Raw genomic sequence first — 26,016 nt, 5'->3', positions numbered from 1 at the left:
TGCGACTTGGGAAGAAGTTGCAAGACGGGGCTGTGTGACCTCCGGAGACACAGGGAGGGCAAGAGTGGCCAAAGGGATCTCCTCCACTAGCTGCACTAAGCACATGTGAAGTCACTTGTATGTGAGGGATTCCTGCTAATTAACTAACTGACCAGGGCTTGCTTGGAATCTCTAGTCTTGCTTCACACAGATGGTTGTGTAGGTAACTTCTCTCTTTATTCCTTCTTTAATATTGAACTTTGTCAGATCAATTATTAAATGTGGAGGAGGGTTTTATGTCACTGGCTTGCAGCAGCAGTAAGAAAGAGAGTGCTTTGTCATACCAGCAAAGTTAGTTGTAAGTCCGATAAGCATTGGGAGGAGGGGCAGAGTGCACTGAGTTCTAGGTTAATGCAAGTCTAAAGGTACAAGGAGTTGTGGCCACCTTGGGACACACTTGTAACAGGAGCAGACTTGATGTGAGGTGGCAAAACTGCTGCTGCAAAGAAAAGGGAATAATTTTTTTCCCTTAAACCCACTTGGAAATACTAGAAAATACCGATTATGGGGCAGAAGTTAAAGATGCATCAATCCTTTAAGAAACAAAGAAGGCAGGTGAGCTGCCAGCCCTCCTGGGAACAGGGTAGTTAAATCCAGGAAGGATTTTTCCGAGCCGCAGCGGTCGGGAAGCGGGGTGGCTGCTGCAAACCATCCCTCATCCTGCTGCCTGCCGTGCGGGTAGGAAGCTCATGGTTCGAGCAGCCTGTTGTTCTGTGCCAGGCCTTGTCAGCCCTGTGTCTGCACCAGAAATAACGGATTTGGCTGCAGTTATTGCTCCCAGTTTAGTCAGGGGAAAAGATCTGTGAGAACATGCCAGTTGCAGATTAGATGGACCATATTTTTGTATTAGTCACTTCAGGTTCTGCTGGGTTGGGTTGAGCTCCCTGTAATTTCCAGGGCTTTGTATAGTTGTTGTTGTAAATTAATGAATCTCTGTCCTTAGGTTGTTACCTTGCTGTTCTTGGGATATTTGTCCCCTGGGTGCCTGTGCATCCTTTCCCTTCTCCCAGCTGGTTCTTCAGGTTTCATACATCCTTCTGCTCTTCTTCTTTCTCTTTTCCATTTTTCACTGATTTTAATAAAAAATGGTGTGTGAGGGTGTATGCCCAGTGTGTTGTGGCACCCTGTGTGCAGGGCTTGTATCTTCCCACCTTCCTGCAATGCTGCAAGCCCCATCACTGCAGTCACGATCCTCTGTTGTCCCATGTAGGAAACACGACGAGCAGCCCTGAGCAGGAGAATGGCACAGCTTTGGAGCACAAATGGCCTTCCTGCAACGCCCAGGACGAAATGCTGAACTTGGCCTTCACCATCGGGTCCTTCCTGCTCAGCGCGATCACGCTGCCCCTGGGGATTGTCATGGACAAGTACGGCCCTCGCAAGCTGCGGCTGCTCGGCAGGTTGGTGTCCTGGGCTCCCCGAGCGGGTTGAGGGGTGAATTAATGTGTTATCTGAGGCAGGTGGGCGCTGTGCCTATTGCAGAGTCCCTGCAGCCTCAGGAGCTGTGTGAGGGATGGGGCTGGGAGGTGCTGGCCATGCACAGGGCACTGGAGCAGCTCTGGGATGATTGCAGCCAGCACAGGGAGTTGCTCCATATGGGAAGGGCCTGGGACTCCATGTCCACACTTCAGCTCTGTCCTCCATCCAGATGGAGCCTGGAGGAAGAGCAGAGTCACTTCTGAGTCACAAAGGGTTGAATTTTTGGTTTTTGTTTTCCTTGAGCCAGGAGCTGTGTCCTGAGAGGCACAAAACCAATACGTTACATCATCGTTTGCAAGCTGGGGAGTTAACTTGGGGATAAACACATCCTGCCTGCCTTTTCTAGGTCTCTTTGCTCTGTGGTGTTGCTTCCTGCCTCAAATAGCAAGGTTTTTAGCGGTTTCCATCATGGTGTGCAGGGATTAGTGGCTTGCTGGGTACACTGGACCCCAGTACTGCTGAGTTTTAATGCACTGGACTGTACCAGAAACCAAACTGGCCCATAGGCAGAGCAGAAAACCAGGGCAAGTCTCCAACTTGGACCCTACTAGAGAGGAGGAGATGAGATCTGTCACTGTGATCATAGTGACCACAGCTGGGTCTCAGGACAAAGGCTGCTGCTGTCTTGGGTCAATCAAGGTGAGGGCTGGCAAAGCTCTGTGCTGGAAAACCAGTAGGGAATTTGGATCCAGCAAGAGCTGTGTCAGTACTGGGAGGAAAAGTTGCCTCAGCCCTTGTGCAAGGTTTGTCTGTAATATTTGGGTATTTCCCTGGATTTTTCTTTCCAAATCACCAGCTTCCCTCCCTCTTGCACAAATTATACTACTGTACTTGCTTAATGGAGGTGCTGAGGAGTTAGAAACAAACAGAATTCACTGTGTGTAAGGCTGTTTGTAAGAATCTCATGGTTTTGGTTCCCTTTCAGTGCCTGCTTTGCTGTGTCCTGCGTGCTGATCGCATACGGCGCCAGTAACCCGGACTGTAAGATGGCATTTCTCTGCTGAGCTGGGAGGGCTTTGGGGATGTGGCTTGGGGTTTTTTTGGGAAGCAGACAAGTGTTGCACGGTGCCGTGTGCTCCAACTGTCACATTTCCAGTGCTGTACAGGGGTTTTGCTGAGGACGCAAGCTGAGCATCTGCTGGTCTCTGGGAACTGAGTGGCTCTGGGAACGGCTGGTGTTTCACAACCATGAGTGGGGAACGTTGCAAGGGCCAAATCTGAGATAGCCACGTCTCTCAGCTTTGTGTTTGGGCAGGACCAGGTGCCGTAAAGGAGCAATTCCAAACAAGTTCATGGCTCTTTCAGGGTTGGGAAATAAGTAATAGAGCATGATGTGTAATCACCTTTCTCACCAGGGATAGATGGAGCTTGCTCCTCACGACCAGATAGGGGGGTCGACACTCTGAATCCAGTTCTTTCAATTAAGACCCTTTCAGACAAGCTGCATCAACAAGTTTGTTCGTTATTAAAAAGACACCCATCCATCCAGGAGGGAGACGATCCCACCCTGAGCTGTCTCTGAGCCCTGGCCCTCCCTCACTGTGCGCCTGGGCAGATGGGTGCTGGGTCAGGAACAGCATCATGCGCCCTGAGGGTGTTGATCCACTGAGATTTGTACATGCCAAGACTAAAGCCCTGAGGGCTCGTTTCCCTCTCCAAACCAGTAAAGGCTAAGGGTGTTTTTTTGTATCATTGCAGCTCTGTCTGTGCTGATATTCATTGCGCTGGCTCTCAATGGCTTTGGTGGGATGTGCATGACCTTCACATCACTTACGGTAAGCGAAGAATTATTACCTGACTCTCTTTTATTTCTATTCTGGCTGTGATCTGGGCTGGGAGGAGAGAACAAAGTGGATCTCTTGCCTGTGGCTTGAATAACACATGGTTTTATTTGGTACAAAGGGTCAGTCACTCTTTTACCTGAAAGCCTGAGTACCAGGTGGTTATTCTAAGGCTTTAGTTTTTCTTTTCCCTCCGTCCTTTCTTCACCCAAAATGCAAGGTTGAGGTAAAGATGGGGGGGATGTGGAAAAAAGGAAATGTTTTTGTCTGTGATTTAAATTATCATATGCCTGTACACGCAGTGCTCAGCTACCTGGCACAGGCTGGACGTGTGTTTGCACTGGATTTAGCAGTGACATACTGCAGGAAGAATCGGCAGGGCACAAACCTTTGCTGCTGGGTAGAACCAGCTTTCTGCAAGCGCAGTTTGCTTCTCACCCCAGAAAAATGGTTGTTCTTGGGCACAAAAGCTTTTGCTCTCAGAAGGGTGAGTGTCCCTTCCAGGTTTCCTTAGAAATGCTGCATTGTTGAATGGACTCAGCTCCATCTGAATGACCTGTTAAAGTCCATGGGTTGTGTTGCAAGTATTGATCAACAACTGTCAGCTGGATCTCTGCATATTGGTGTTCTTTAGCCTGGAGCCAGAACCAGTATCCTCATCCAAGTAGCTGCTTTGTTTTCTACCTCATTACCCTGATCCTTGTCAGTGTGGCTGAAACAGGGCTGGGTGGAAAGTCCCCCAGCAAACAGTCTGGGAAGCACTGATGTTTCTTGAGCTGCGGCTGAGAGGTAACTGCATTACCTTGAACTTGCTGTTGAAGTAAAACTTTTGTTAAGGTTAGGTCTAATTTAACAAGGCTCAGGCGCTGGTCCTGAGACCTAAGCTTGGCAGAGGCTGAGTTTACAGATCACTGTGTACTGGATGTTGCTGCTGCTCTTGCTTTCATATATTCAAAGCTTTCAACATTCTGTGCAGATGTCGGTCTCTCATTCGCATGTAGTCGTCTTCACTGGAAGCCTTGGCTGTGATCCCAAAGAACTATGGGGCAAATGTCGTCCTTCCACGCTTCAAATAAAAGCAAGGAAGAGAGGAGCACATCAGTACTGCTATGGGAGAGGAGAGGATTCCCATCTTGTTGCTACCAGCGTTGGTTATTGTCTCTCCAGGTTGTTATTAAGGGGTCACAGATGATTTTAGAGCTGCTGGTGATGATAGGAGGGAGGGCAAGGAAAGGGCGGAAATACATTGGATGTGCTGTACTGTGGCTTTTAGCACTAGAAATAAGCAAAGCCACTTATTAGCACCCTCATTAGTCAGCCAGTTCCGCAGCGCTAAGGAAGTACAGCAGCAGGAAAAAGGTCAGATCTTCAAAGAAGAGATCCAAGCCTTGAGGAGGTCTGAACCAAGTAGAGATGCTGTGAATTCACACAGGGAGACCTCAGGTGGGGCCCGTCCCCTCCAGACCGCAGTCATGTGTTTTGTAAAGAGCTGAGTTGGCTTCAGGCCTGACTTCTCAAAGCCAGGTTCAGATGTAGCTGCTGGTGCCTCCCCACAAAGCTGCACAGAGGCATTTTGGTACCTGAGGCATATGAATGTGAGTAAAAATAGCCTAAAGTGGGAGGAAAGCACTTCTTCACCTGCACCACAGCGTAGCTGTTGTGGTGTTAAAAGCAGCTGTATTTTGCTCATTGGCAGCAGTTTTGTCCCTGTGTGGTTCTGCCTGCAAGCTGAGACGCTCATGGTGTCAAGAGACATCTTCTCTGGTGACATGGTGATCTCCTGTGGGTCCCTTCCACTGGTGGCCCATGGAAATGGAGTGTGGGAGGGACATGCAGATGACAGGTCTGTGGCTCACAGGCTCTGGGCAGTGTGGTTTGCATTGTGCCAAGGGGACACTCAAAGACCTTTTTAAGGACATTAATTACACAGAGGTGCTGAGCACTGATTGTCTTCTGGTGCCAAGTGAGCTCGTTCTGGCTGACACAGGCACTGACTGCCGAGCACACACGTGCACACACAAGTCCAAGCAAGGTGACTTTCCTTCTCCTGCCAGCTGCTGGTGACCTGAAGTGCTCCAGGAAGCGGGTCAAACCCACTGGTGCATGACCTGGTCCTCTGCCACCTCAGGCGGGTTACAGCTGCTGCTTCGTAGCTGTGAAGGGATGGGATTGGGATGCTCCTCAGGTGTTGCAACTTGTGGGGCTTCATTGCGTGTTGAAACCTCCCGGGACACCTGCGTACGTGGGCACTGTGTGATCTGATGGGAAGGCAGAAGCTGGGTATCCTCGGTGCCTGTGCAAGGGATAAACAAGATCTCCAGGGATCACGGCCTGGCACAGTGCTCCATAAAGCTTTGTCTCTTGGGTTTAAAGCCTTTTTCAGTAACAAGTCCCCTGGGTATCACAAAAGCACATGGCAAGTGGTGGAGACAGAACAAGCTGCCGTTCCTGGGTGCGTTGTGGCTTGGTGAGGAGGGGGAGCGAGCAAGCAGTGCTGTTCCCAGTTCTGGGAACAAGGTCAGACTGTGCCTGTTGTTAAAATGCAGAGGGGAGATTTCTGCCTTGTGACTCGGTCTCCACCAATATAAGTGAAGAGTGGGAATGGAAACAGATCTGTGGTGGTGGCGGCTCTGACGGCAACACAGGAATCTGGCGCTGGTTCTGCTCTGAAGCTATTTCATGCAAAGAAATAAACATGTGTGATAAATTACCACAAAGAGCCTTTTATAGATTGTTTTCTGTCCTGTTTTTCTTTCAAAGAATTACAGCTGCTTTGCTCTTATTTGCTGCTACAAACAGCGCCCTTTAATCAGAGCTGGGGGAATATCTGTGTAGGGAATCTTCCCTGCTTGGAAATATTAGGAAAACTTGGGGCTTTGTGATCTTCTGTTTGTTGGAGAATGGGAACAGGAATTTCTATGTGCTTTGGACAAAGTGGGCAGTTTGAGGCTTTCCTGGAGAACATATTTTTAGTGTCTGTACAACTTCCAAATATACCCCCGATAGCAAAAACAAAGTTTAGCTTGAACAAAAATACCATTCTCCAGTAGTCTAGTTCTCGATCCTGTGACTTTTTCCACTGTTCTTGCAAACAGTCCTTGCAAGAGAAGAGAGAAACTGGTTTGGGTAATACTACAGTGGTATCTTTTATATATGGAAAAAGCTGAAAAGAATTATTAAAAAATGAGTCTTAAACTCACTCTGGGGCAGATGAAAAAATAACCTGCAAGCAGAAATTATTTAATCAGTTTAGGATTGCCCCTGTAAAAAGGGGCTCCAGGAAGAACGTTACGGTATGGCAAAATTAAGTTAGTGTCTTTCAGACGGGGCATAAAGTTAATAATACACTGAGTATTATTGACCTTTAAACAGAAAGCGTAAGAGTTGTTGTCATTGTAGGTCTTGCAAAATTGAGGCTGTCATACCAGAATGGGCAAAAGTTGGTGGAGTCGTCACTTCTGGCCTGCAGGGATAAGATGAGAACGAGGATCAGCTCTTTCTGGGGGCAGAAAAACAAAGCACCCACATGCTCTGTGGCTTGTTTTTTATTTCTCTCTGTGGTTATTTTTTTCCTATGTTTGCTGCTATAAAGACAGCATGAAAAATGGCTTAGTAAGTATTGTCTGTTATTTTAGTAGCTGGTCTCTAGATGAGACCTGCACAGGCATTGCCAGCACTGGCTCTTGCAGTCCCAGAGATTTGTTTGGATCTGGACCCCTTTTTCCATTGCCTCCCCTCTGCCCCTCCAGCTAGTCTCAGATTTCTTTTCCTCCCAGGTGCTCAGAATTTGCAGTTTCTGTTTTGATGGGGTTTGTAAAATCTTAAATCTCCAATGTCCAGCTCTTTTTAATCTGGCTGCTTGTTTGGTGCCAAGTAAGATTTTAGGAAATCTCTAGCCTTTCTAGGACTTCTGTGCCATCGAGACAGAAGCAGATGTGGGTTTTCCCAGACACGGCTCCTTGCTTTTCAGGCCTGCTGGACATCTCCAGCAGCTCTCAGAGCAGGAGGATCTACCGGGGCATTGCTTATCTGCTCTATGAAAAAGGCTTTTTGTCATATCTGGGGAAAACCAGCCCAAGCCAAAAAGCAGCTGTGTTTGTGGAGCTCTTGCCCTGCTCCCAGCTCCCCAGCAGCAGCAGCTGCTGTTTGTAATTTCTGGAGATTATTTTATGTTTGGGGTATTTGAGATTAAACAAATGCCCTGCTCAGTGGCAGTGACTGGCCTTTTTGCAACCTGCAGATATTGTATTCTGCAGATGCTGTTCTCTGGGGTGTGTATTTAGGCCACCGCTTCCAAAATGAGTGTGTGTGTGGTGCTTGTTTGGTTGCTTTTTTTGCCTGGTAACAAACCTTTGGATCCTTGGCCGTTTCCTGTCTGCAGCTCCTGAAAGCAGCCTGTTGGCAGCTGTCCCGCATGCAGGGATCTGGGGATGGGTGTGGGGATCCTCGCTGCAGAGGAGCGCAGCGTTTTCTGCGTCTGCTCGGGGTTCACCAGCACCGGCAGGCTGAGCACATCATTGCTGCTGTTCCCTGGCCGGGGTTATCCGAGGACCTGGAGACTGCACTGCATAGGAAGCTCTGCAGTGAGACACAGGGATGATAAACAACCAGATGGATCCTCAAGTGTTCCTGCACAGGAATACTTGTGTTGTAAACACGCTGGTCCTACCGTGACACAAGCCAGATTTTCTTGCCTTATATGCTACCCTTGGGAAAGATGGATTTGTTTTTCAGCAGTGGAAGGGGAATGTGATGACAGCATTTGCTTTCTCAGACTCGCTCTAATGTTCTCTGAATCATTTTGTTGAGCAGCATCTTTAAGCAGATAAAATGCTGGTTATGCTTTCAGTCCTCGAAGGCACCCATGGTGTCTGGCTCTGAGGTTGACGTGGTGGTGATGCCCAAGTGAATTTAGGGAGTAAGTGACCTGAAAAAGGAGGTGGGAGGGAAATCTGCCTGCCTGCAGCAGAATTTCTGCCCTTTGACCAGCTTCAGGAGGTATTGGCTGAGCTCTCTGTAGCCTACAGCTTCAAAGCTGTAATTTCCAGTTTGCAGCCATTATTGGTTAGTGATGGAAATTTGTTTGCTTCTGGTTGCTTAGAAAGATGGGGAGTTCCTCCTTTCCTAGGAGAGTGGGAAAGTCTCACAGCTCTTTCTGCCTGTTCCGCTCTGTTTTCAGGTCCAGATTGGAAGCAGGGGCTGGACAGACCAGCCTGGAGCTGCTTTTGCTGGTGAGGTGGCAGAAGTGGCTGCTCTGAGCTGCTTCTCGCTGCCCCTGCCCAGGGCTTTGCTTTCCCAACAGATCCTTGCAGAACCAGCCTGTTCTGCTCTCAGCAATGTCATCACCCCTGACAGGAGCCCAGCTTTGTAGCTGTGCCAGGCAATAGAGCCTTGGATTCCTGGTGTTTGTGATTACCTTCCTGCGCCTAACTCGAAGCTAGTGTGCTTGGGCATCTGAGCCATCCAACTGATGCAGGAATGATCAATTTTAACCCCTCTTGTAGAGAAAGTCTGCCTTTGCAGAATGAGCCAGGGACCTAGCTAGAAATGGAAATGCCAACAGTAACCCATGTTGTGTTTGTCTCCATTCCTTCTTGTTATAACAGGAATTTTCTGGTCTACTGCAAAGATTTGGGTGCTGAACCAAGATGTATAAACAAACCTGACAGTTTAAGGTGTTGCAGGGTGTGTTAAAGGCTGTCCAGCTATCACAGCCTGTGTCTAACAACACTCTCACTAAAAGGAGGGTGATAAATGGAGAACTTGGGCACATAATTTTTTTGGAGGTGGTGGCTACAGACTTGGGGTAAGGAACTCTTAAAGCACAAGGGCTGCAGCAAACACTCCACTACTAAAGGTAACCAATGCAAAGTATGCTGTCAGTCTGGATAGAAGCAGTGTCATTAAGCACATAAATCTTGGGTTCTAGACGTTCCCTGACACTGGAGACACCAATGCAACCTGCAGAGCAATATCCTGAAGAGCCAAGTCATTCTGAAGTAAAACTTTCTGCTTCAGATTCTGGTATCCAGAAGTCTTAATACTAAATGGTAGATTTGTGGATGCCACTAGTTTTATGTCTTCTTAAGAAATCCTCCTTCCCTCTTTATCTTCTCTTGGCAGCAGCCTGTTTCAAACAAGTTTTCTTTCCCCAGCTGCCCAACATGTTCGGTGACCTTCGTTCCACGTTCATTGCTCTGATGATTGGTTCCTATGCTTCCTCTGCTGTGACTTTTCCAGGAATCAAGGTGAGGCCCTGGGCTTGTGACTCATCACTTGCTGGAGTTTTGCACCATTTAGCAATAATGTGGCAAGAAAGAGGGACTGTTTGTTAAAGTACTTGTTTACAGAGATCTGCATTTGCAAGATTCAGTTCCCATCTGTTAAAAAAAACTCCAAGTGATTGTCTCAAGAATGCAAAATATACTGCGAATAGAATGGTCTGTTTGCTAATAGACAGAAAAATGTTAAAGGTGCTAAGTGAAAAACTGAACATCTCTTTTTTTAATGAAAGTCTGCTCTTTTAAGCTTTAAGTAGTATATGTGTGTATTTTTGTCACAGAACTGTTCTTTGTTACCACTTGAGTTAAACCCACTTTAAATGTAGCATGTTCTTTCCCACAGCGTCCTCTCAGGCTGCATTCAAAGAATATTGCAGTGTATTTCTGCTCTTACAGCCAACACAATATTCCCTTGTGATTTTCAGGTTATATATGACTTTGGGGTCTCCTTCATCCTTATCCTGCTTGTCTGGGCAAGCTGTGCAGGACTAGTTTTCCTCAACTGCTTCTTCAATTGGCCACTGGAGCCTTTCCCAGGACCAGAAGACATGGACTATTCGTAAGTGTCCTCTAGCCTGGCCTTGAGGGCTAATCCCATTCTTAATCTTCTGGAAAGTGCTGACACTGCTAATTAAGAGGAGTGAACAGGGAACTCCCTTGCATGTTGTTTATTGGTGCTATTCCTTTTTAGGTTGAGGGTTTGTCTGCCAGTAGCTTTGTCTTGACAGGTGAATATCTGTGGAAAGATGAACTTTCCAGAGTATAGGAAGGAATTCTGAAGGAAAACTGTCAGTAGTCATAAGTATTTCTATATTGACCTGTGCCAGATTGGCTCAGGGGAAGTATCTCTGTGCTCTGGATCCAGACCGTTTGTGGGTTTGTAGGTGAAAACTAGTGCCTTGAATCCACACATAGCCTTTCTGACTCCTGCAACTGTGCTGCCTCTGATTCCCTATCCTGTGTTGCAGCTGTCATGCTCTTTACTGCCCAACAGGGTGAAAATAAAGTTCAGCTGGCTGGGATTTGACCACAAAATCACCGGGAAGCAGTTTTACAAGCAAGTAACAACTGTGGGACGCCGTCTCAGTGTGGGGAGCTCCATGAAGGGCCCCAAGGAGCCGGCAGCCTTGCAAGAGAACAACAAGCTCTGTCTGTCTACGGTGGACCTGGAAGTGAAGTGCCAGCCTGACAACGCAGGTGTGGTTCCGTGGGTGCCCCAGGGGTGCTTGTGCTGGCACGGGGCCATCGGCCTCTCTGTTCTGCTCCAGGCCTGTTTACGAGATAGCGATAGATCCACGTGTTGCCAGGGCCATGTGCCAGCCACCATTATTTAAATACAAGTTCAGTTATATAAGGAATCCTGCACTTGTGTACTTGACTAAATAAACTGTATGTTCTTGCCAGTGGTGCGGACAACAGTGTGGGTAACTGGCATGGCTACAGAAGAACAGTGCAGCTGGTCACTGCTGTCTCTTAGGTAGACTGTTGCTATTGTGACCAAGCCTTCCTTAATTGGGGGTATGGCCAAAACAAATGGTTTGAAGCTTCCTTTTGCTCTAATCCACAGAATTAGGTGAGTCTTCCTACCTTGCCCTGGTTACTGGTAGGCAAACTCCAAACATCTCTAGCTGTTTGTTATGGGAGTTTGTAAGGGACCAGGTAGTTGCTGACTGTGGACTCCTTTGAGCTGCCATTGGCACACAGTGTTGGTATGGCTAGTTAGGAGAAGACCTGCTAGCCCAGAGGCTAAAGCCTCTTCTGAAATGGTACATGTTTGTGTAGGTATGTAGCCTTCTTCAGAGACTCTTCCTTCTGCAGCTTCTCCCTCCTTCATGAAGAGTGTCTTCAGTCCTATCTTGCTGCTCAGCCTTATCACCATGTGTGTCACACAGCTGCGGCTCATCTTCTACATGGGGGCCATGAATACCATCCTTGAGTTTCTCTCTGGAGATGAAGATCAAGGTATGGTAACCTGGAGACTTACCTGCTGCTTTGGGACTGGGGCCTGACCCAGACTCAGTCCTTGCAAGAGGGCAGTGAGCCTGATGGCCACACACGGTCTATCTGCTGAGTAATTAGTGGCATCAGAGTGCAGCTAACAGCTGCTGGTAGGGTCTGGCAGGGGGCTGGAACTGGCCCGGGACGGAGGGACAGCAAGGTAGGCACTTGAATGTCAAATTAATTTTAGCCTAGTGTTTGTTAAATGCTGTTCCATGGTATTTCCCCAGATGAATTGTTGAAAGTAGTCTCTTTTTTTTTTAAATGGAAAACCTATTTTGTCAGGTATTTGCTTTGCTTATCCTAAACAAGCACAAAGCACAGAGCAGCTGACTCTCGTGACTAATGGCAGGACTAGGTGTCTCAGCCCAGCACCCGGGGGTGGGAGAAGTGAAGTCACAGCTGTTTCATGCAGCTTGGTGAGTGCCAGGGAGGCTGGGGGGGGGGCGGGGGCAGGGCTCTCGCTGCTCTGGACTTGTCTGTATTTATAGCTCTGATTCAGCACATGGAGCAAACAGGAAAGAGTACATTAGTTTACTTGTTGAAAATACCCATGATTGCAAAACAAGACTTAGGGCTTTTTTTTTTGGTCCTTTGTAGTGAGATCCAGTTTGAGCTTGTTAAATCTGGATTGCATGAAGCTGATAAATCAAGAGGCACTCCTCTGAAAACAGGAGTGAGCTCTGGGGGGAGGGAAGGAAACTCCAAGTGCCCTGGCATTCCCTGAATTGCTTTGTTTCTTGACAGCCTGCAGCATTCAGCTCTTTATCTCCTGGCTCAAGAGCCCATTTAGACATTAAACAGTAAACAGGACAAACTTCACACTGCCTACCTTTCCCAACACAGCTTAGTTTTCTGCTTACCTTGTAATTCTTGCAGACTGATAGTTTTTTTCTTTTTACCCTGGCTTGTTCTAGTTACTACTTTCATTTTTTACTTGCATCCCTCGTTGGTATTTTAGGATTAATGTTAACTATATATGTTAATTCTGTTTAGATCAAGCTCTGTCTTAAAGAGATCATGCCCCTTGGGTGTATTGCAGTTTTCTGTGCCACCTTTGAGATTTCTTCACATTTTCCCCCTCCTTGCCCTGACTGTAGCCTGGGCTTGCAGTGCAGTCTGTGTCTTGGTGTTTCCATGGCATCAGCAAAATAGTGGGGTTGTCTGGTTGCAACAGTGTCAGGCTGCAAAAGCAGTTCCAAGATGTTTGCAGCTCTCTAGAAATGTGATCTGTGTGGATCAGGGGAGGAGGGGATGCTGCTCCCTTGGATTCTTCATTCTTCTTGCACGTATTTACTTGGACATTATTTGTTTAGAGTTCCCTCTACCTGCAACTGCTCTCAGGAGCGCTTAGCAAAGGAAGAAGGGTTGAGTCCACCCTGCAAGTGTTATGGTCGAAGAAAAATATTCCCAGGAGCAGAACAGAGAGAAGGATGTGGGGAGAATCATTCAGATGGGTAGTAAAGTTTTTAAGTTGCAGTGAGGGACTGTGTCCTTCAAAGTCCTGCTTCCTGGGCAGATTGAGGACTTAGACCTCTCATGGAACCTAGGGGTGGAAGAAGCAGTCAGCCTGTGGCTACTTCTCTTCTGAAAACCCCCAAAAGATGGAGGAGAAGCTGAGTTCTGTAGCACTGCAAATGGCTGTATAATTGTGTTGTAGGAGAGCAGGAGAAAGTAGAGCTGTTGTGTCTAGGATTTGAAATTTGGCTGCATCTTTCACAAATGATCACCTTGCTTTCAAATCCGGTGATGCTTGGAGACCTCGGGTAGAATCCAGGGTGGGCTGGAAAATTGAGCTGTATGAGGTGGTTGCTTGGGGTAATTTTGAGGGAAAGACATGTAGAACAGTGGATGTCGAAGGTTGTTTGCACGTGTGCACCCTTTTTCTGTTTGTTCTATCCAGGCTTCTACTTCTGCCATGTCTGCTTCTGCTGGTATTTGCTCTAGGTATTGTTCTCTTTTTCTTTCCTCAGGAAAGACTGTTTTTTAAGATGATGGATAAATTGAGGAAGCCTGGTTTTGTAGCAGCTACAGTCTCTCCTTCTCTTACCTTGCTGACCCCATAAATTTCGTTCCCTGTTTCAAGCTGGCATCTGCTCTTGCTGTTTAGAGCCCAAGATTAAGTGTTCAGAATAGCATGAAGAGGCAAAACATGCCAGGGTGGCTTGCTTCTTACCCTCTATTAAAAAATAACCAGACAACAGCAAATCAGCTCCAGGAGTGTTTGTAGAGGGTGATGTCACCTGTCTGTCTTGGCTACAGGAGTTGCTATAATGGGATGGGATGTGGGGCTGCTTCAGGGCTTGGCTTTGTGGAGGTAATGGGGGCATGAATGTGAGGTTAGAGGTTGGAGTTGGAAGTTCCTCTTGGTTCCCTTGCCAGCAAGCAGAGCCAAGAAAGTATCATCAGGTGCCATGCCTGGGCACAGCAGGGCAGCCCTGCTGGGGTTTTCTAGAACTGTAGAGGAGACAAAGGCTTGTTGGAGGCTTCACTCCATTACCAAGTTGATTTTGGTATAAATCCTGGCTGTGCTGCTTTAGATGGATCTAGAAATGCATTGGGAGGGTCAAGCTGAAATTTTGTTGGTTGTTCTGCTTATAGTGCTGTAACTTGTAAGCAGCCCGTGCTGAGAAGAGCAGTTTCAGACTTACATCCTTATTTCAGAGCTGTGGTGCACCACAACTCACCAGCCTAAAAATCCATCACGTGGGCTGCAGAGAGGAAGTGGAAAGAGCACTGCAGGGTGGGGGAACTGTTCAGTAACAGGAGGGGACAGTTTCTTCTAAGTCTGCTGGCATCAGCTTTCCCTTAGCAAGCTGTGTAGACACTTCTCCCATCTTTAAGACATGGGGAATTTTCATCAGTTGGATTTTGTAATGATTGCTCTCAGATGCTGTGGTTTTTGCTGTTCATCTCCCCTCCCCCTCCCTCCAAACTTGTCCAGTCAGCACAAAATGGGTTAGTCCTCACCTTCCCAGCCTGGCTTGTCCTTGCTGGAGCTTCCCAGCTGGAGACAATGTAGCTGCAGTTCCCAGTAAGGCAGGGTTGGTTGTGCAGGATCTATTGCTTGTAAGAGCTTTCCCTGTTGGTCCTAACCAATATAAACCTCATTAGCAGTGAACAGTTACTGGGCCCCATTTCTGGAGCCTTATGTGCTGTTGGGCTGGTGCTGCTCAGAGAATGCTAGTGCAGGATCAGCGTGCTTGAGGCAGATGTCCTGATATGTCCATTCTAATGTCAGTGGCTCTGGGAGGGTGAATGATGAGGTGAGACTTTGGTGTCCCCACTCTTTCAGCCGTGCCTTGGGAGTGCATGGGGTCTGGGCTCTTAATGAGAGTGATCAATGGGGAGGTGTTGCTTTATCCATGCGAGCCACGGAACCTGACACACCAATATGATGTTCACAGAGTTCGCTTTATTGTCGGACCGGGCTAGCTTTATAGCAAAGCTGCCCTGTCCATGCGCCTTACAACAACGTGATTGGTTGTAACTCGTGTTGTACAATAACATGATAGGCTGCATGTACTGTCCACGCGCTCTGCACACATGTGTCCGGCGATTGCTCACTCATTATTACCTTCTAATGGTGCTCCTTTAGTTTCTTTTGTCTCTGGCTTCACCTCTCAGCCAGGCTGGCGACAACCCCATCCCCCTGGGGCGGGGGGGGCTCTGCCACTACAGGGAGGCACAGTTTCTGGTGCTGCTGTGGTATCACTTGGAGTGACAGCTCTTTAATTTGTTTTCCCCCTGCAGTGGCTCTCTACACTTCCATTTTTGGGGTATTGCAACTGCTGTGCTTGCTGACAGCACCTGTGATCGGGTACATCATGGACTGGCGACTGAAAGAATGCGACGATGGCTCAGAAGAGAATGAGGAGAACAACGCTGAGCAGTGCGTAGTGTGCGCCACACGCGACATGCAGCCACGTAGCAGGCCTGCTCTGCTCTGCATGATGTGTTTTGTGATGAAAGACTGAAAAGGATGTTGTTTCTTCAGTATAGAAAAGCAAGCCTGAAGGAAGACTTGATAATTGCAGAGGGAAGGACCAAACTATCTTCCATGTCCACTAAGATCAGTCAAGAAGAGCAAATTTAAGTTGTAGCAGGGGAGGCTCAGACTACCCTTCTAGCCTAACAGTAAGAATAACAGCACTGAAATAATTGCTGAGATGTTCCTCAGCTTCCACTGATGGAGATGCCACCGTCTCCTTAGGCAGACCTCTAGCCAAACTGGTTTAGACAGAGTTGATGTGATATGTGGAGAATCTTGCTGTGAGTTCTAGTAGCTGCTGTAAGTGATTTTTGTAACATAGGTTTTGCTGTCCTTCCAGAAGTGACAAGAAAAAGAAAAAGCGTGATCGCCAGATCCAGAAAATCACCAACGCCACCAATGCCTTTGTATTCACAAATGTCCTGCTGGTTGGATTTGGAGTCACCTGTCTTATTCCTAATTTACCATTGCAGGTGAATAGGTCAAACATCTGGGTGTGCTGGAGGGGCTGGCAGGGTGGGTTGTGACAAAGTGACAGGCAGGACAGTGCCAGGAGGTCCTGCAAGCCAGCAGGACCAGCTAGTGGCAGGAGGGCTTTGTGGCACTGCTGGGAGACTTCTGTAGTGCTTTGGGAACCCCGGTCTTCGAGTCAAAACAAATAATATTGTGCAGTTTACATCTCTTGAGAGAACCTAAAGTAGTAGCTATAGTTAAAGTGTCACAGTTGATCCACAATTTATTCGCACTTAGTTTCTGCAGCTGAGCTCTGTAGCAACAAATACTTCCCTACAGGGATCCTCTCGGCAGTGCCTGTGCATTTAACTTGGACTCCATTTAAGCTGCTTTATGGTCAGAAAATTTGCTGTAAGCAGCATGACATCAATATCTACAGCAGCTTATTTCTGCATCAAATGCAATGCCCAGTGGTTGCCATGGGATTATAAACCTGTTAAAATATTTATTTTGTGGCACCACCTGTTTTTGGCAGAGGAGCTTAGTGACTTTACGCTATACTTAAACATGCCTTGATGAGGTAAGCAAACGGATATAGTTTGCTTACACTTGCGTATTGTCTGCAATAACTTGTGGAAAATTAACTAAATTGACCACAAGCGCAGTAAAGCAGCATAGTGACCCAGGGCACAGCAGCAGTGCCATCTACAAATGTGATGGGTCTTGTGTGTGGTTAACCTCAGGGTGCACTCTGTGTCAGCCTTTGCAAAGGAAGGAAAAGCAGCATTTTTAGGGAGGAGTACAGTTTTTACCTTGTGCTGATCAGGTTTTGGTTCCTCAATCCCACTTCTGTACTGGAAAGGAGAACAGCTTTTAGGAGGGGTTGTATGTTGGGGTTTGACACACATGGGTCATATCTAGGATGTGACATTTTTCTGCTTCTCTTTTCAGATTCTTTCCTTCATTTTGCACACAATCGTGAGAGGATTCATCCACTCGGCTGTGGGAGGCCTCTATGCAGCTGTGTAAGTCTTTACTTACCTAATAATATGTGGCTGGCCAGATAAACTGGTTTGGGATAAGTTGTCCAGGTGAGAAGGAGATCAGGAAGTCAAGTCTTCGCGGTCAGAGGGGAAAAAATGATGTAACTTGTTTCCACAGTCACCACTGGATGACAGTAGTTGGACTAAAGTCCTGGCTGATTCCTTCCTTGTTTAGAAACAGCCTGAGACAGGCACAGCTTTATATGGGCCTCAGGTGAGACGAGGCTATTGACACTAAGGTTATATAGTAAAAACTGAAGGCTTTTTTTGTCTTTCAATGAGTAGCTATGTGCATGTGAACAGGTAAAACATTAATGTCATTGAATCCATTGCTACTGGTTTGCTTCTGAAATTACATTGGTAAAGCATTGCTCAACATACCCTTAGTGGTGCCTCCTCCTTTTCCCAGGACAGATCATCCATCCTGTTTTCAACTGATGAAAATTATCAATACCTGGATCTAAATACTCTCTTCCTTGTTAAGCATTGTTTTTGGTTTTGAAAACAGACCTGCCTCTCTGTCCTGAGCTGTTGGACAGAGGAACAGAAAGAAGCTGTTATCTTTTAGAGAACTACAGAGTCATTGAGATAGGAAGGGACCTCTTGAGACCACCTAGTCCAGCCCTCATGCACAAGCAGGATCAGCTAGAGCAGGTTGCCCAGAACTGTGTCCAGTTGGGTTTTGAATATCTCCATGGGTGGAGACTCCACAACTCCATAGACTCCGTCTGTTAAAGATTTTGGTTCCAGTGTCTGTGGAATCCAGACTAGAAAACCCATCTAGGACTCTGCTTCAAAAATGCATAAACTTTTGGTTCCATGGCTGCTAGAAGGAAAAGATTTTTGTCTTAAGCAAGGTAAATGCCTGTTGCTGTACATATCAGCTTGCTAGTAAATGAATCCTGTTTGACCATTGCAACTCTCTGGAGCTTCCTGGAGTGAGATTTTTTCCTTTGAATGTGACTTCTTTGAATATTTGAAAGTCTTGATCCACTTCTTTCTTTCAAAGCTTAGTTTAAACTGAGCTTTTTTAAACACTGTTCAGTCATGAGAAGAAAGATGTTAGACTGTTTCTGAAATTTATTTTTCCATTAGTAGTATCTGATATTCAGCACTTTCCAATCAACAGTATTGTTTAGTTTGACATAGGATCAGACTTGTCCTCTAAAAAGGAAAACACATACTAACCTGTTGTGCAGGTTTCGCTCACTTCTAAAGGGAGCAAATTGTTATGACCAGATGAAAATGATTGCTCAGCTGCAAATGCTGTCATCTGGATAAAGACACCATGCTTTTAACTTGTAAATAGCAGCACTCCTCTCTCTTTGCAATACAAACAGTAGTTGTATAAGCTCTTCCACCTGCCTACAGTACAGCACAGCACAAAAGTGCTGGATCTGATATTTAAGTTTGAGAGTTCAGGATGAGAATAGTCTGGAGAAGAAGGCTCCAGCCTGGTCACCAGCTGCATTCTGCTCTAGAGAGCACTGTGCACACCACCAGGTATAGCGAAATACTCTGTAAAAAGAGGTAGTTATACATGAGTCCAGGAGAGAGAAGTTCATGTTACGCCTGTCTTGGGACTGTGCTCTCTTGCATTAGTCAACTGGGAACGTAATTAGATCTAGGTGATGTGAACAGTCAAGGTGACATATAATAATGCTGTTCTTTCTCTGTTCACAGATACCCCTCCACTCAGTTTGGCAGCTTGACAGGATTGCAGTCATTGATCAGCGCCCTCTTTGCCCTTCTGCAACAGCCTCTTTTTATGGCGTTGACGGGACCTTTGGAAGGAGACCCTCTCTGGGCAAGTTCTTCTCAAATTTAATGTAAAGGCTTGGTGGTTAAGATGACCTTGGCTCATTTCGTTGAAAACAAAAAGACTCCTGTACATGGACCAAGGTTAAAAACAGCTGGGATTTTAACTGTCCCTCAGTTTGCAGCTTGTTAAAAGTCAGGACATGGGTGGTCCTGGGGAGAGTCCTGGTCTCTAGGCCACATGTGCCTAACCCAGCAGCCTGTTGCTTTTCAGTCAGCAAACTTGGTTTTAAAGAACTGCAGCTTAAACAGCCCTGCATGTTCTTTGCGACAAGACTCCTGCAGCCATGATCCAGAGCAACACGTTCTTGCAGCAATTACAAGAGAATCACAGAGTCATGAAATCATTTAGCTTATAGATGTGATGCTCTGGCTACAGGAGTGTAAATATAAATACGGTGGAGGTTGTTGCTAGTACACTGAGCAGCATGTCTGCTGCTTTGCCCACAGCTGAATGACATGGGCTGGGTTCTGACACTTTGGCATGCGTGACTGGGTTGTCATCTTCCTAACCTGCCTAAATTGTGTTTTTATCTTTCTTTCTGCAGGTGAATGTTGGCTTGCTTGCCATGAGCTTCCTGGGTTTCTGCCTTCCAATGTACCTGGTCTGTTACAGACGCAGGCTAGAGAGAGAAAAAAAACAGAAGATGGATGATGCCAAACTTTTCTTCAAAATCAATGGCACTCCCAACGAGGAAGCCTTTGTTTAAACTGGTGCTTCAAATACAACATCCCCTGTACATGTTCCTACCACATCTGTGGGTTCTACCTGTGGTGTAAGCCAGGCTTCTTGTCTCCTGGCTCTGCCAGTCTCTGCTCGTCACTGGAGTGAGGACTGAACATCATGACTGAGCTTTTCTCAGATATACGGCAGGAGGAGACTTCCCACTCCTTTCTCCAGAACACAGGACAGTTTTCCTTTTTATAAAGGCCACGCAGATATTGTGTCTTAAATTATCCCCTGATCACACTCTCCAGCGGTAGAGCCTCTGCATAGGAAATTGAGGAGAGAAGGAATAGAGGGATGAGGGAAGAGGGAAGAAAGAGCATAATCTGGGTTGGCAAATGTAACACACTGGAGTCTGTTTTCTTCCCCTCTTCCCCCAACCTTGGCTGACATTGTCTCAGATGCAAGCTGCACTCTCCCTCACTGAGGCTTCATAATGGTCTTTCTGCTTGATGTGTAGCTGGACCCAGTGGTTTTAACTGTCTATCCAGACATACCCCAGACTGTTTCTGAGGCAGGGAAGGGGTTTTTATTCCTATGTGTATGAGCACAGCTTCAGTGTATTGCTAAATGTTGGCTGCTAGCACTGACAGCTCCCAAACCTTTTATTACTGCAAATGACACAAACTGTGAGCAACGGATCTGCCTTCCACACTGAAATGAAGAGCCTAGTGGACTGCTTGCTCCTAGACCAAGTCTTCAAAGGCCTGGAATTCTTCCTCCCAGCCTGAAAACCACCTGTATGTGTTTTTAAACTGTCTGAAGTCCTGGAACCTTTGAGATAGGAATTGGATCTTGTTTACCGATGAAGTGCTTTGAGACTTGTTGCCTTTTGCCTCTTCTTCCCTCCGATGTGACCCCAGGAGGGGAGCAGCAGCATGTATTTAGTAAAGTGGAGCTGGGTTCTGGGGCTCAGATACCTTGGTGTTTGTGTCATGAGCTGACTTCTTATTGAAAAGAATCAAGAGTACAGAACACTCCTTTGTGTCTGGTAACTGGATCCTGTGGACACACGGCAGGGCGATGCGGTGATGTAATTCGTCCTCTAGCCATAGCTTATTTACATTGTCCTGATAATAGCCCCCAAGCTGCTGAACACCAGGTTACTGTGACTGACCAAAAAGCTGCTGGTTTGGCTGTATTAAGAGCCTTCTACAATGTTCATGCTCTGTCTGGACAGAGTACATGGTGATTGATTGTATGGTGAAGCTGACTTCCAGAGCAATACATGTAGATAAGGGTGCCCAAGGCTTGTTTGCCATGGAGGAAATACAAAGGGTATTCTTAACCTGCTTATTTTTATAGTGATTTTCCTAAGTCTTGTCTAAAGTAGACATTTCTGCCCTTAGCTTTCTTGTTGAGGTCTGTAGCTGAGCCTCTGTAGTTTTGTGACTGGCATTAACCATTTGGACCTGCTCGGAACAGGACTATGCAGTGTTGAGGATGAACATCAGAGGGTGTTCAGCAGCGCCTGTGCTATGCTGAGCTACTGGCTGTGGGAAGGTTGGGGGCAGAAATGAAACAGTTATGAAGATGTTGTGTTTTCTGAATGCTCAGCTCCTGCATTACTGCAAAGCCTGGTGGGGGTAAGTCATTCAACTTCTTTATGTCTGGTTGGAGAAGTACAAGACTTGTTCGCTGCCCTGTTAGCTCTAAGCTGGGGATTAGAAACAACAGCGCACTCGGACCTTCCTCGGAGAAATTACTTGGAAGTTGGCCAGGCCTTCACCTTTCTGGAGGAGCAAGCTTGGTGACCTCGTGCGTGGAGCCTTGGCTGGAAGCCCTGCAAGGTCCCTGGCTGGTGGCCTTGCCAGCACAGGGTGAGGAGGCAGCTTTGTGGGACAGCAGCGCCATCTCCAGCCACCACCTCCGGCCAAGCCTCCTGTGGGCAGTTCAGATGCAACTGCACTGCATGGTGGTACCTCTTAGTCTTCAGTCACTCGGTGTGACATGACTTGCCACTTGAGTATTTAACACATCTGTGGAATTTTTTTTAATGTGTTGCCTTTATTAAATGTGTTTGTTCCAAGACAGCCTTCTTGCCTGCTGTCAACACTTTAAACTTTTAGAAATTCTTGTCTTTTGTTGATCATTTAGTGACCTTATGAGCTTTTATTTCTTTTGTGTCAAGCAATAATTAAGGAGGCGGAGTTTTGATTCATTTTGGAGACCTACCAGCAGCAGCACAGCTTGCTGAGATTTCCAGAGGGCTTTCTGCAGATTTCTGCATTTCATATTACTATACTTGCTCCTAAATATTTTGAGATGATTCATACTCTTGCTCCGAGATATTTGTGACATGACAATGACAGATTAAGCATCTTTTTTCACTAAGAGCTCAGATGAGTGAGTGTCTGAGCCACAGTCCTCACAGTCACAGTGTCTTAAAATAGAGACAGCTGTTGGAGGGTGTCTGTGTGAATGCAGCATTGCTTCCACCTCCCTTTCAGAATACTGAACGTTGTAACTTCCACTCTTGCATCATTCACATTCCTGATACAAATGGCTTTGCAAAATGGTAAAATACAGAGAATGGCACATTTTCATGAAGTCACAGTGGAGGTTATGCTGCCTTTGAAGTATGTGCAGCTAAATAAAACAAAGACGACCCTTTCATTCCTGCTGTCTACCTCCCTGCTGCAGTTTGTTAGGAATATCCTCTAATCCAGTTTCATCTGATAAAATGGTGGATGAATGTGCTTACTGTCTCTGCTGCTGTGCCGTGGTGTCCAGAAGCTGCTGGTCGGCTCTGAGGAACAGATCTCATGCCTTCGAGTCCCAGTTTCAGGCTCTGTTTGCAGCTGGAGTTTGCCTTTGGCTTGCAATCACCAGGATTAGTGGGTACACAATGAGGTTTTAGTTATTGGGCTGAACAGGTGAAGGGGAGCGCTTCCTAATGCAGTGTCAAACCATGGAATTTGTTGCTGCAGAGAATAGTGGGAAAGAGAAATAGAACTTTTTAAAGGGGCTGGTTAAACAATGGTCTGATGCATCCATTGACTCAGGGAGATTTTAAGTAGCTGTAAATAAGGAAGTTATGCCAAGGAAATATTACTTTTCTTCATGCTCTGTCTCTTAAGAATTGGTCAAAGATGGAGAAAATACACGCTGGGCTAGGTGAAACACCGATCTGATCTTGTGGGGTTTCATTCACTCTGACAGCTGTGAACCCAACTAATTTAAAAAGCCTTCTGAAATTTATCTATCAAAAAAACAAGTATTTGCATATAAGATGTGTGAATACTCTGCTGATTGTGCCATAACTGCTTCAGTGCTGCTCGTCCCACAGGGGTGAGCCCCGTGGAGGACAGAGAATTGTGGCTTCAGCCTCCTCTGAATGTTGTCTTGTGTGGTGCAGAAACAAACACTGTTGGGGTGGTCCTGCTGTACGTGGTTGTTCACAGGCAGTTTGCCTCGTTCTTTGATGCTTATGGAAATGTAATTGTGGATTATCTATGTTTGGAGTGGAAAACAGCAGTGCTGCTTTCTGGCCAAGCGATGCAGGACCAAGAGAATTCCTGATGTGCTCCTCTATGTGCGTGAGCCACCTTGTGGAAAAAACTAACGGGCTACCAAAGAGCCACATCAATTTAAATCAATAATACATTTACCTGTACAACTCAAATGTAGATCACTGTGTTTTAACTACTTTCATAACTCCTAAATGCTAGAATTTGTAGGTTGTGGGTGGTTTTGTTTTGTGGTTTTTTTAATGCCCCTTGTACCCTCTTCCCCTCATCCATATGAGATGTGCAAGAAGGGTGGTGATTCATCTCCTCTGTAGGAGCATCCCCAACTCAATGTGATGAAGCAGAAACCTGATCCGTGAGTACCTGCTGTTTGTAGGAGCCCTGAGAGTCAAGGGTGTTGCTGTGTAAAGGTGGTGGCACCTTCTGGAAACACTGTTCTCAGCATTTAATGTGCATCTGTATTAAAAAACAACAACAAACAAAAAAACAGAGTGAGGAAGGGAGTGCAACAGTTATTTTCTTTTCACTAATCTGTCACTATCTAACCCACATCAACAGGGTCTTCTACAGCGCTAATGGAATGGTGGCAGAGAAAATCTGTGCTGTTTTGCTTAATATACACTTATAACTTTATTTAGTTACTGCCACAGAGTATCTGGATCCTTGTGATGAAACTGGACACAGATGTCTGCCAAAAAAAAAAAAAGGAGCAAATCTTGCTGAGACTCCAATTTAACCGCAATGCTGCTCCAGCGATTGAAATGTTCAACTCCCACGCTAAAGCCTGGCTTCTTCACGCTCTGTCTACAAAGGAAAATTGTAAGAGAATGAGATTTTAACTAAGTCAGTGAATCACTAAGATGTTTTGAAGTAGATTTCCCTATTGTCAGGCCGAAGAATTTGAAAATATGCCACAAAATATAAAGCGGATACTGTAGGGTAAAAAAAGAGAAATCTTTAACAGTACAAGTTTTGTTACTTTTTTTTTAAATTTGAGTCTTTTCTGCATCGGCAGAGCTCTTGGTAATCCCTGCTTCCCAGTTTGGAGGTGTGAAGTATTCATAATGGAAACTGATAGGAAGGGACTGATCTGGGTGTTTTGTTTTGTTAGTTTGTGGAGGTGTGGGGGGTGTTTTATCTTTTTTTTTTTGTTCTCCAAAGCCACTTCTGATTTATATTTCAGAATGTTATGTTCTTGGGAACAGCTGAAACGATGTATTATGTAGGTGCATTCTTACATGTTAATTATAAACCCTACAGATACTTGTTTCTGTACCCGTGCTGCTCAGGCTGCCTCTGCGCAATCTGTTTTTAACAAGTGTCCTGTGCTCCACGTTGTCATCCTGCTTATCACTTCCTTGTGCCTGACCCGCTGTCACTTGCTTTTTATTCCTGGGACAATCCTCTTTTTCAGAAAGCACCATCTTTTTAACCTGAACCCTACGTCCTCCTGTTCACATTTATTTTTGTAGTGTGTTGAACTGTAAGCGTAAGCTCCTTGGGGCAGGCCTGTGTCATCTCTCCTGTGTTTGTAAGATGATGTGCATTCTTGCAGTACTAACTAAAAATAAATGCGGTATGAAGTTAATCGTTAGTTTTCCTGACCATAATAAAGGTATCGCTTCGTTCCTGATGAGACTATGTGAGCATGAATGCTTTACACGGTGTCATCTGCCAAATTACTCGGCTGCGTGTCGAACGTTTCCTTGATTCTCTTCTCTAGGTTAGGAGCCAACAGCCCCATTTTGATTAATCTCTCAGAAAATTTTAATAACCTCTTTTTTAATGTAGACAGCAGGTTGAGAAACAGCCCAAACTCAGTTCTACAGGGTGAACTGATATGAAATAGTGAAAGATGAACAACTCTGGCCTTCGATGGGAATGCAGAGTGGCAATGGGAAAGCTGCATATTTGCGTTACTCATGCTTGAGCCTGGTGATGCTAAATGTACAGCATTTTATTTTTACTTCCAAATAAAGACAATCCTTGCTGTGTAAGTCCAGGGACAAAGGAGTGAAACTAGTGCTCTTTAGCTGTTTATTTATTGAATACAGGTCACATACAAGGGTTTTTGCCATTGTCTTCCACCTTTTGGGATTATTCTTAATGCCAAATACAGCCAGGGTGGCTGAAAATGGAAAGAGGACTTGAAAACGCTGTAAATCATGACGTGATGACAAGGTGAAGCCCAGTTCCTTGAAGTTACACCGCATCTGACTGCAGCCTTGATCACAGAATCACGGAATGGTTTGGGTTGGAGGAACCGTCAAAGCTCCCCCAGTGCCACCCCTGCCATTAGCAGGGACATCTTCACCAGCTCAGGTTGCTCAGAGCCCCGTCCAGCCTGGCCTGGGATGTCCCCAGGGATGGTTCATCCACCACCTCTCTGGGCAACCTGGGCCAGTGTTTTATTATACCAGCAATTTGCGTTCATGCCCATGTCGTTCACCAGCCCTCCTTCCCCCTACTCCACAAGGAAAGGGGCTTTTAGTTGTGGACCAAATGTGCCACAAACCCCCAGAAATGTGTCTGAGGATGGAGCCAGGCTCTCCTCAGTGACAACCAATGATAGGACAAGGGGCAATGGGTACAAACGAACACAGGAGATTCCACTTAAATATGAGAAGGAACTTCTCAGTGAGGGTGACAGACACTGACCCAGGCTGCCCAGGGGGGTTGTGGGGCCTTCTTCTCTGGAGACATTCAAACCCGCCTGGACGCGTTCCCGTGTAACCTCATCTGGGTGTTCCTGCTCCGGCGGGGGGATTGGACTGGATGAGTTTTTAAGGTCTCTTTCAATCCCTGACACGTGTGTGTGTGTGTGTGTGTCACTGCGGGGAGCGCCTCTCCCTCAGGCCGCGCTGAGGCGGGGGAGACAGCGGCGGGAACGCGCTGACAGGAACGCTCGCCCCCGCCGCCGCGGAGGGCGGGAAAGT

At 46.4% G+C, this 26,016-nt stretch overlaps 1 protein-coding gene across 1 annotated transcript in view; it reads left to right on the top strand.

Annotated features, from left to right (window-relative positions):
* The window catches only part of SLC43A2 (solute carrier family 43 member 2), a 29,486-nt gene extending 7,814 nt beyond the window's left edge, over positions 1–21,672 (top strand). The window contains exons 3-14 of the mRNA XM_065853472.2: positions 1,250–1,439; positions 2,444–2,499; positions 3,217–3,293; positions 9,455–9,547; positions 10,006–10,139; positions 10,575–10,777; positions 11,399–11,542; positions 15,332–15,470; positions 15,910–16,042; positions 16,974–17,047; positions 18,749–18,872; positions 19,432–21,672. Of these exons, the coding sequence (XP_065709544.1) occupies positions 1,250–1,439; positions 2,444–2,499; positions 3,217–3,293; positions 9,455–9,547; positions 10,006–10,139; positions 10,575–10,777; positions 11,399–11,542; positions 15,332–15,470; positions 15,910–16,042; positions 16,974–17,047; positions 18,749–18,872; positions 19,432–19,593 (1,529 nt within the window). The 3' untranslated portion in view covers positions 19,594–21,672. The remainder of the gene's footprint in view (positions 1–1,249; positions 1,440–2,443; positions 2,500–3,216; positions 3,294–9,454; positions 9,548–10,005; positions 10,140–10,574; positions 10,778–11,398; positions 11,543–15,331; positions 15,471–15,909; positions 16,043–16,973; positions 17,048–18,748; positions 18,873–19,431) is intronic.
* The last annotated feature ends 4,344 nt before the right edge of the window (positions 21,673–26,016 follow it).

The sequence above is a fragment of the Patagioenas fasciata genome, chromosome 19, assembly GCF_037038585.1.
Source record: "Patagioenas fasciata isolate bPatFas1 chromosome 19, bPatFas1.hap1, whole genome shotgun sequence".
In the NCBI taxonomy this organism is placed as follows: Eukaryota; Metazoa; Chordata; class Aves; order Columbiformes; family Columbidae; genus Patagioenas; species Patagioenas fasciata.
The sequence above is the reverse complement of the archived record's forward strand: the minus strand, read 5'-3'. Positions and strand labels throughout refer to the sequence as shown.